Source organism: Malus domestica, chromosome 07 (genome assembly GCF_042453785.1).
Source record: "Malus domestica chromosome 07, GDT2T_hap1".
Lineage (NCBI taxonomy): Eukaryota > Viridiplantae > Streptophyta > Magnoliopsida > Rosales > Rosaceae > Malus > Malus domestica.
The window spans coordinates 30,206,061-30,217,801 of record NC_091667.1 but is presented as its reverse complement, the minus strand read 5'-3'; the positions used below and the strand labels follow the sequence as shown (position 1 = coordinate 30,217,801).

The window sequence follows — 11,741 nt, the reverse complement described above, 5'->3', positions numbered from 1 at the left end:
TATTGATATCGATATCGGTTACGTTCAATGAAAATTATGAAAATTTGTTCAAAAAGGGGAAATTTAAAATTAAACTTTAGGGAATGTCAAATATTGGTTAAGACGAAATATAAAAATTTCTCCGATATTTAACTGATATGTTGGAAATATCGACAAAATATTTTAGCCCAAATTAAAGAGTTTCCTCGATACGAGGTGAAATTTAGACTTCACTCCCTTCATACCTTTCTCTAATTTTCCTAATATTTTCATGAAGATACTGATCGTATCGAAGAAATTTCAAACATTGATTGCATGTGAGTTTTATTTATATTAGAAGACATGTAAATGTGCTAGTTTTGTGTCTAGATAACATCAGCCTAATGATAATTTCAAATGCAACACTTTACCACTAATATTACGATTTAGTAATATTTCTTCCGACTCATAATTGACAAATTTCATATTCAACTTATTGAAATGACGAGTTTAATACTTAATTATTAAAACTCGCATATTGTATAACGTAAACCAAATCTCTGTTTTTATTTTTACTAATGCCAGGCTTTAAAAAAGGTTGTCGCCATTGTCGTGGATAAAGTAGAATACATGTTTAGTCCACAAATTGCAGCGCCATGGCATGTTAAACTTGCCAAACAGACAAGATGAATCTTGATAACATGGCTGTGCTACCCCGAGCTTTTGTTCTGAGTTCCATTACCAAAGTTTCTCCAACCTTATAAACCCCAAACTTTCTCATCATCCTCGTCATCACCTCGTTAAAGAACTAATACAAAAGAATGTACTTCACCCGAAAAGGCCAAACTTTATCATTATGTTTATATGATAATTATGTACAAGACTTCCAGACGCATCGGTTCACAACCCATTCCTCACAGTATTAGAATCACCATCTAAACTGAATAAAAAAGAAGGTTTTCTTTGCGTGTTTATAGCATGAAAAAAGAAAGCCTTCGCAAAGAGGGAACCGGATCCCCTCCGGACTGAGCAAGGAATTCGAGCCGTTGAAATTTGATCCAACGACTACAAACAGGAAGCCATCTAAAAGTTATAATAATTGTAGCCATTTGATCAATTTCAACGGTCTAGATCCCTTGCTTAGTAAGTTTAGTATATTTGGGTTCAGAGGGGATCCGGTTCTCGCAAAGAGAATTTCAATAAATTAAGCTTTTGTTGAGGGGCATTGGGTTGGGATTATGGTGGTCCCATGATCACTAGGAGTCTAGGAAATATAGGGTTTAGTATCCGAAATATACAAGTGAAGGTTTTTTGAGGACTCTTCAAATGTTTAGTAGTGATCTTTTTGTCCTTCTCAAGTGTTTGATATAATGTCTGCTAAACAAATCTCGACAAATTACGTTGACAAACCCACTAAGTATTTGACAAAATATCTCAGTAAATAAATTGATTTTTTTTTTTTTTGGAATTCCGCGCTCTATTTCTACTTAAAAAAACTTGTAATTAACACTGAAACCTTCTAAGGCTCGAAGTCTGAATCCGCCATTGTTGCATGACGTGGCCGGTCAAGGTTTCAATGTAATACCAGAATGCAACAATTGGGATTCTTTTGAAAAGTCTATGAGAATAATTGTAATATTTTAAAAGAAAAAACATGATTAGCTTGGCCGAGAATAAATAATAATAACAAAAATAATCATCGGGCCCAGGGTTTATTTATTTTTCAATTCTTTTCCTTCGCAATTCACTCTGAATGACAACCATCTAGTCTCTTGAAGAAATAAGCAGCCTGACACTAGGTTTCCTTCACAGTTGACACTTTTTTTTTTTCATTTTTTATTTCTGTCTGCTGTTTCTAACGAAGCAATTGAGTTTTTTCCAATTTTAGTGTTTTGATTAAACAAGTCTCTTTTGAGCTGTTCATTAGGAGATTCCTTAAGTTTATATAAGGCATCAAAATGATCTTTGAAATTTGCATAATACATAACTTTGGTCTCTGAGATTTAAAATTAATAAAATTGGTCCCTGAGATTGTACATCATCCATTATTTTGGTCATTCTGTTAAAAAACTCCGTTAAGTTGAGGGTATAACACATAACTTTGATCATTGAGATTTGCATAACACATAACTTGGTCTTTGAGATTGTCCACAATTCATCATTTTGGTCATTCCATTAAAAAGCTTAGGGACTACTTAACATAATTTTTTAATGGAATGACCAAAATAATGGATGGTGGACAATCTTAAGGGCTACTTTTATTGATTTTAAATCTCAGGAACAATTTTGACTAAAAAAACCTTTATATAATAATAAAGAAATATTGGGTCAAAACTCAAAAGAACCTTTTTACTACCTTCTTTCGTTAGTTTAGTTGATAGGCAATTGAATTTTTCAGAAAGTGGGCAACATTAGAATGATAGAAAAGGACCGTCGTGGTCGGAGGAGGAAGAGGCAACTTGAGGCCATCTCTAACCGAAGGGTTCAGAGGGTCAGAGGGCCGAAAATAGCCAAAAAATTGTCTCCAACAGAGGGTTAGGCTAGAGGGCTGTGGAATCTGAGAGGGGCCACGGAATCGGAAAGGGCCAAAGGGCTAGAGGGCTGGTCACTTCCAGCCAGCCAGCCAGCCTCGGGCTGGCCAGAGTTTTTTTAAATGTGTCGGATTTCCTGTTGGTTATAACCGACAAGAATTCTTAAGAAAAAATTCAAATGCAATAGCTAGCTCCTCAGACTTTTTATATAATTTCTAATTTATTTTTGTACTTTATGTAATTTTGTATTTATTTTTGTACTTTATGTAATTTCGTAGTTATTTTTAGTTCTTTATGTAATTTTTTATTTATTTTTAGTACTTTATTTAAACACACCAAATAAAATTACATAAACACATCAAAATAAAATTACATAAACACTCCAAATAAAATTGCATAAACACACCAAATAAAATTGTATAAACACACCAAATAAAATTACATAAACTCACCAAATAAACTTAAAAAAACAAACCAAATAAACTTATAAAAACAAACCAAATAAAATTACATAAACTCACCAAATAAAACTTACATAAACACACCAAATAAACTAAGAACTTTATTCTTAGCTCACAAGCTCCTTTTAAGTTTCTTCACCTTGTTTCAATCCCCATTGGTGCTCAATCAAGTCACTTTGACGGCTTAAGTGCATGTATGGTTGTTGCATTGCAGTGTACTGATCAATGATCAATTGATTGTAACGTTCATCCATTTCCAATGGCTCGTGTAACACGGGATCTTCAGTGCAGTCATGAGCACAATAAATATGTGTTATGGAGTTGTTCATCGTGTCCGACTCGTATTCATCGATGGCATCATAATCATACTCATCTTCCACAATCATGTTGTGGAGAATGATACACGTCATCATGATGGATCGAAGAGCCTCGACATCAAACATTTTGGTAGCAACCCTCACAATCTCCCAACGAGCTTGTAGGATACCAAAACAACGCTCCACATCCTTCCTTGACCCCTCTTGACATTTTGCGAAGTGTTTTTCTTTTTCACTTTATGGATGTGGCATTGATGCTCATTTGTATTTATGGTCATTGACCCAATATGTGACTTTGTCTGTTTTTCGTTGCAGCACCTCGTCGAACACTGGAGATTGGGCAAGACATTAATGTCATTTTGAACTCCTAGAACACCAAAAAAAGCATGCCAAATCCATGTATCAAATGAAGCCACTGCTTCCAAAATGATACTTTTGGCTATTTTTCTGTCGTCATAAGCTCATTGCCACGCACTTAGACAATTTTTCCAAGTCCAATGCATACAGTTGATGCTTCCAATCGTGCCAGGAAAGTCTCGCATCTCACCCTTCTTCAAAAGCCTTCGTATGTCCATTGTCGTGGATTTTCGAAGGTACTCATTGTTGTAGAAGACTACGATTACGGAGCAAAACTTCATCAGGGATTCCAAAACAATTGATTTTCCCATCTTCGCTATCTCATCCACTTGATCTGCAAATGCTCCATATGCAAGCATCCGCAAGGCATCATTAATTTTTTGTTCAGGAAGAAGACCTACAACATGAAAAACATCTTTTTTTTTGCACAAAGTACGGATCAAGGTTGCAAATAGCAATCATGATTTTGTTGAACAAACTTCGTTGCATTCTAAAACGATGTCTAAAAATATTATCAGGAAATAAACTGTTGGGGATAAAATAATCTTCCAAGAGATCTTTACCTCGTATTTCCCTCTTTCTATCCAAGTTTGCGGCACGTCTGGGTTTGGATATCTAACCCAAAGCTTACATGACACGATGAGAATGTGATGCTCTTTGACTTCTATGTTCATCATCCTCATCCTCTTCCATTGCAAAAGCCTTATCTCGACCTTCGTCGAGATTGAACAATTCTTCCTGTTGTGCCAACAATTTTTTATGTTGCTCATCGATTTCATACAATCTCCTTGAAGAAGACATTGTACGAACTCAAGATTTAAAAGCAATGAAGAAGGATTCTGAGCTAAAGGATTGAGTTTAGTGTATGACTTAGGATGAATGTAGGCTTTATATGGACAAAAAAAGAAAGGATGAGGTTTTGGATAATGCCATGTGGCACTGCGTGATTGGTTGAAAATCTTATCAAAATTTTGGCTAAATTATTGTAAACAGATAGTGACAAATGGTGCGTCAGGATTGGTTGAAAATCATATCGGAAATCTGTCTACAAAATAGTACTTTCGGATAATGACACGTGGTGTGATAAGATTGGTTGAAAATCTTATCGAAATATTGGCTAAATTATTGTAAATAGATAGTGACACGTGGCGTGTCAAGATTGGTTAAAAATCTTATTGGAAATCTATCTACAAAATAGTACTTTCGGATAATGACACGTGGCGTGACAAGATTGGTTAAAAATCCTATCTAAAACTAAAACTTTTTTTTAAAATTATTTTGTAAAAAAATAACAATATTTTAATGGGCTGAGTGCCATCGCATTTTTTAGAGGTGGAGATGCATTTGGCCAATTACTATTTATTAGTGTCAATCACTATTCATTTGAGTGGATTAAATGGATTGGGTGCCATTGCATTTTTAGGGGTGAACTTGCTCTAAAGAAGTTGCAAATTCTCTTTCATTTTTCTTTCCCTTTGTTTTGTTGGAAATTTATTTTTGTTTTGCTGGTTATTTATTTATTTGTCTTTCTTTTTTGTTTGGTAATTTATTCTTGTTTTATTCCTATTTCCTCCAACCATTTGTTCAATTAAAAAAAAAACATTCGTTAATTTTTTGGCAGTTACTAATTAAATACTAATTATGTTTCTATTTTTTAACAAAGGATATTATCTATACTAAAGGGGTCAGGGAATGGGCTAAGCCTCACAATAAGCTAGCTGGGGGTGGGCATAAAAACCGGCAAACCGAATCGAACCGTGAAAAAAAAACACGGTAAAAAACTATATTGACAAAAAAAGTCAAAACCGGACTGAACTGCTTTTAATATAAATTATTGTTTTATTATTATTTTTATATAAATAAAACATTTTTCCAAGAAGACCATGTACATAAGCCCAATATTTTTCTTCACTTCTTTCACTCTCCTTTGTTGTTTTATCACTTTTCTCCCCTATATTATTTTTCTCCATTCTTTTCCAGTATATTATGCATTATGCATATTTTAGTTTTAGTTTTAGTTTAAGATCTACATTTTGGACTTGATATGAGCTTTTCTATCTTTTGATTTATATTTATATGTACACTTTCTATCCTCCAGTCACAAATCTTGTAGATCTGAAAACTCAAATTTACTTAACATATATATAATTTTGGTTAGAACCGTAAACCAGCATGAACCGAACCGGAACCTTCATGAACCGAACCGTACGGTTTTAGTAATAAATTTAAGTGGAACCGCACCAAACCGAACCGTTGAAATTTTCCAATTCCGGTACCATTTTGAGGGTGGAGCCGGGCCGAATCAGACCGTACCCACCCCTAAAGCTAGCAATAATGTGGTTCAAATTCACTTTTGATGAGAATCGAACCTAAGAACTCTCACTTACAAATGAAAAAGAATACCACTAAACTGTAACTAAGTGGTAATTATGTTTCTAATTCGAATTTTGAATTTTCAAATTCCTTGTTAGTTAGTATTTTTTTTTCCAGGTAAATAAATTCTTGTTATTGCTTTGAAGATAGGAATTTCTTTTCTTTTTTTTGAAAAGTTGAAGATAGGAATTGGGATTATCCTTAACACTATGTTTGGATGAGGGAAATAAACTTGAAATTTGAATAAAAGTTAGAATTTGTAAATTGACATGCACCAATTCTCTTGTTTGGATTCATAAACATAGAAATTTAAAATTTATGCGTAGAAAAAAACTTGGAATTTGGGACCTCCAATTCCCAAGTTTAAATTTCATGTAAATATGTGTCATTTCCCAATTTCTATGATTGAGAACTTAAAAATAACAACTTTTGTTTTCAATTTCATTGTTCTTTTAGGCTAACCAAACAAAAAAATTCACAAATTCTAAAAAATAAAATTCCGTCAATTCAATTTCCGTCATTTTAAAATTTCTTAATAATTTTAATTTTCTTCGTTCAAACATAGTGCAATGGAGTTGCCAAAGCAGCTTTTCCAACCAAAGACTTTGGTGAAAAAGAATCCTCTTAAATTTCTTCACTTTTTCAGAAAATACCTTTTTTTGCATGTAACATGCAATTTGCACGTGTTTCACCTCTCAGGTGCGTAATTCATATTTATTTGTCCCCCCGTGTGACGACAAAAATTAAATAAAATGTTCAACAAAAAAAAAAGAAAAAGGAAAATCAAAGAACTCTGGTTATGTTAAAATAACTCAGGGTTATACACATACAAACATTAGTTTAAAATTTAGAGAACTTAACGAAACACTTCCGGTACTGTTCATTTTAATAAAAAACTACTTTTTTACTTTAAAAAGTCAATCATGGTACTATTCACTTACAACACATTTTTCTCATTTTCGTTAAAACTAAAAAATTTCAAATTATTTTTATTAGTTTTCCTTAAAATCTAAATACTTATGGTTAACTTAACTGGTGAGAATAGATGAAAAAAAATATAGTACAACAAAGTTAGGTAGGTCAAATGTTTCAAATGTTCAATTACTTTTTATTATAACAAACAAACAAAATCGTTTTAGTCATCATAATGATTTCCAATGTCTCTGACAATGCGTACCACGTATTCAAAAGCTGCAATTTTGATTTCGGTTTAAGAAAGGGATGTGCTATCAACGCACCCCTTTTTACTTATCACACACCCCTTGTTAATTTATATCTGTTGATCTTCTTCATTTCATCCGATCCGACAGTCGAAAATTAAAAGAGTAGGTAAGAAGTAAAAAATGGTATGTGGATATCACACCCCTTAAGAAACTGTAATTTACTTAGCACGCACGTGGGAATTTATTACTACAACTGAAATACAAATTTACCGCCCTTGTCTTAACATAAATACAAAATTTTAATCGTTGAACTGTCATATACTAGTAGAATGGTATGTATATTTGAAAATAACTGCCAAATTTTGCTTATAATCTATTTTCTTTGCTACATTAAACCTTATTTCCTCCTTTTCACCATATATACGCCATTGAAAATCCGAGAGAAAATATTTTGTTCCAAATACGCTTCATTGAATTTAGAGAAAGTTCGTATCTGCAAATTGAATCAAAACTCGTTATAAATGAATTCAAGCATTACCCAAGGGTTCAAACGATAACCATATACATTTTTGAGATGTGAAAGGCTTCTTCACAAAATACTTTACCAATTCTAAAAAAAATTTACTTTAAATTCCAAAAATCCGATAGTTTTTGAAATTAAAAAATTATTAAAAATGACTTATAAAGAAAAATAGCCAGTTTTGAAAAAGTAACAACCAAAAAGGGAAAAAATAAGAAGAAGAAAAGAAACGAATTATATATAAATGCTGTGAAACAACCTCAGAGTTTCATCAGTTTCTGAACCCAAAATCTACTTGGATCTCTCTCTCACTCTCTCTCTCAATCTCTCTCTCTCTCTCTCTCTCTCTCTCTCTCTCTCTCTCTCTCTCTCTCTCTCTTCTGTGTCTGTCTGCGTGCATGCAAACCCCAAAAGAGCTCCTCCAATGAAGCAGACCAGAGCACGCCAACCTACCACCCATGCCGTCAATCCCCACTCCTTTCTATGACGAAACGACCCTTCTCCTCCCTTACCACCGCCACCTTCATCATCATCACCGCCACCATCCTCTTCGCCGTTATACCACCACAAGCTCATGCCTTCGGTTCCGGCTCCACCCTTGCCGTTATCTCCGCCTCCGGCACCGTCTGCGGTGTCGTGTCAGACCAACCGCGGCAGCGCATCGTCTGCTACCGCCGCGGACAAACCGTCGCAGTCGAGCCCAACATCTCCTTCTCCGCCATCTCCGGCGGACGGACCTCTCTATGCGGCCTCCGCTCTGGCGGATACAGCATCCTCTGCTGGGACGACATCGCCTCCCAAAACTCCACCTTCCCATCCAAACGTCTTTACTTCAACAAAACCGTTACGTTAGAAAATCTCTCAGTCGGCGACGACCATATCTGCGCCAGAACCGTCGTCACAGGCACCATAAAATGCTGGCGGGTCGACGACGTGTCCGAATTACCATCTGGGTCGGACCAATTCTCCTCGATTTCATCGGGGTCGGGTTTCTCTTGCGGAATTTCCAAAGCCACCCTCCGGGTTCGATGCTGGGGCAGAGCAACTTCAATGGCGGAAGAAATACAAACCGGGTTCGGAAACATGACAATGGCGACCATCACAGCCGGCGGCTCGCACGTGTGCGGGATCAACACCACAGGACTTATAGTCTGCCGGGGAAGCAATGGCGCCGGCCAATGGAACGTCCCTCCTGGCTCGCCTTTCGAGTTCTCTGCTCTGTCCCTCGGAGTAAACCACAGCTGCGCAATCAGAACTTCAAATAAAACGGTCATTTGTTGGGGAGGAGGAGGTCAATTTGCATTTAACCAAACAAACGGGGTGTCTTTTGAAGTAATTGCTTCTGGGTCGGATTTCGTTTGTGGATTAACCACCAGGAATTTTTCGATTGTTTGTTGGGGTACGGGCTGGCCCAATCTCTCCGGTTTGAAATCAGGGGAGGAGCTCGAATTGCCCGAAATTCTTCCCGGTTCTTGTGTCAATTCCTCCTGCGGTGAATGTGGAATTTACCCTCAGTCCCAAAGGCTCTGTTTTGGTGCAGACAACATTTGCAAGCCCTGTTTGCCTCCAATTTCATTGCCACCACCAGCATTTCCACCGCCGCCGCCGTCGCCGCAGCCGCCACCGCCCCTGCCGTCAAGGCTGCCGCCCGCGGCATTGACGACGGGTTTATTGATGTTTGCCATTGTCGGTTCTGTCGGAGCTTTTGCAGGTATTTGTACTGTTATTTATTGTTTGTGGACCGGCGGTTGTTTTGGGGACAAAAAGATTCACAATTCAGTTCAGCCGACAATTACTAGAGATGCTAGCTCAAACAATGGCAATGGGATAACGTCAAACAATAGTCCCCCGTCGAGATCCTCCACCATCCGCCGCCAGGGCTCGAGGATCATGAGGCGGCAGAGGAGCGGAACATCCTCGAAGCATGCAGACAGGGCGGAGGAGTTTTCCCTGTCCGAGCTCGCGGCCGCCACCAATGACTTCTCAATGGAGAACAAGATTGGCGCCGGAAGCTTCGGAGTTGTATATAGAGGCAAACTGCCTGACGGCCGGGAAGTTGCGATCAAGAGAGGCGAAACCGCCCCGAAGATGAAGAAGTATCAGGAGAAGGAGAGCGCATTCGATTCGGAACTTGCGTTCTTGTCGAGAGTTCATCACAAACATCTCGTGAGGCTTGTCGGATATTGCCAAGAGAGGGACGAGAGGCTTTTGGTGTACGAGCACGTGAAAAACGGTGCGCTTTATGATCACTTGCATGACAAGAACAATGTGGAGAGAAGCAGTAGTTTGTTAAATTCGTGGAAAATGAGGATCAAGGTTGCATTGGATGCCTCCAGAGGCATTGAGTATCTGCACAATTACGCCGTGCCGCCTATCATTCATCGAGATATAAAGTCATCGAACATCTTGCTCGACGCGAATTGGACCGCGAGGGTGTCTGATTTTGGGTTGTCGTTGATGGGGCCGGAGTCAGAGGTGGATTTTAGGCCAACGAAGGCGGCAGGGACGGTTGGCTACATTGATCCGGAGTACTACGGACTCAACTTGTTGACCGCGAAGAGCGATGTCTATGGACTCGGCGTGGTGCTACTGGAGCTTCTGACGGGGAAGAGGGCAATATTTAAGGATGGTGAGGATGGGGGGACGCCCATAAGCGTGGTGGATTTCGCAGTGCCGGCGATTATGAAAGGGGAGTTGGTGAGGGTTTTGGACAAGAGGGTTGGGCCTCCGGAAGTGAATGAATCGGAGGCGGTTGAGCTGGTGGCGTATACAGCAATGCATTGTGTGAGTTTGGAAGGGAAAGATAGGCCGACGATGGCGGACATTGTGGCGAACTTGGAGAGGGCGTATGCCCTGTGCGATGAAAGCCCTGGCAGCATCTCAAGTGGTGCAATCTCCATTGTCTCAGCAGAGTAAGAGTGAGTAAAATGTGCTTCCTTCCCGTTAAAGAAAGAATAGAAAAGAAAAGTTGAATTATTTCTTCAATTTTTGTCAAATTTTTGGGGATAAATTGGATGGATTTAAATAAAAGATTTACCATTGGGGGTGTAAAAAGACTAAAGATTTACGGGTTTCCATCTAACCTTGCTGTAGTGTAACATCTTGTAAACACCAACAGCTAGAAATATACAGCCTTTGCTTGCAATTTTCAAGTGTTGCCTAACTTTTCTCCCTTCCCTACATTTTACTTCTTCTTTGTGTGCTAATGCATTTAACTAGGGTTAGATCGTCAATGGAGTCAATCAAATATTGTCATGCCCTTAGTTATTTACCACATAAGTTTAGTATTGTTCGTAATATGAATGAATTGTCGATGATCGATATGTTTGTCGATATTAAATAATCGGATCAGCCAGCTAATCAGGCGATCTAACCCAAGTATTTGTGATGTGATTGAACAAAGAATAATTCATTTAGGTGGGTGTCCTTGTTAACACGAAGTCGCATGACAACAATGTTGTTTGGTAAATGAGTGGCCAAATGAGAGTCAAAGAATGCGACACAAAAGTTTGGCTTCCCAAAAAACCATAGGGATTCCCATGATAAATTATAAAAGTGCTTTATTTTCTTTCTGCTTTTTGTGAAGAGATCCAAAGATTACAAAGCCTGCGGTTTGTACTTGAGTTGAGAGCAGTAGCCGCTACAAGTAGAGCCTCCAGTGTCGCCAAATATTATTAGAAAAATGAGAAAATATTATTACCAGAGCCTATAACTTTGAATCACAGTTTACATGTACGCCAGTTTGACTTGGAAATTCTAGCAAGGCTGCCAAACTGGAGAGACACTTGCCAAATTAGATACGCCCAAGTGTCTCTTAGATGTTCGACACGTGTAGGGTTAAGATCCCATTCTCCTTCTCCATGCATAAATATATACAATAAAACAATTGACGGTATACTCGTGTAATACATGTTTTTTTCTTCTTTTTTTTCTCCATATATGAGACACCACTATTACAGCATTGCAAACCACGAATGCATGACTTTGTGTTTAACTTTTTAATATGTCGGAAGTGTTGCTAGTTTGAGACACTACTACAATGATTTTTCTAGTGTAAGTCT

The 11,741-nt window shown here is 37.7% G+C and overlaps 1 protein-coding gene across 1 annotated transcript; it reads left to right on the top strand.

The window, feature by feature from the left end:
- Positions 1-7,898: 7,898 nt before the first annotated feature.
- LOC103432831 (putative serine/threonine-protein kinase-like protein CCR3) lies at positions 7,899-10,825 on the top strand. Its single transcript, XM_008371037.4, has one exon. The coding sequence runs from the start codon at positions 8,164-8,166 to the stop codon at positions 10,594-10,596; it is 2,433 nt and encodes an 810-aa protein (XP_008369259.3). The 5' UTR covers positions 7,899-8,163; the 3' UTR covers positions 10,597-10,825.
- Positions 10,826-11,741: the final 916 nt, after the last annotated feature.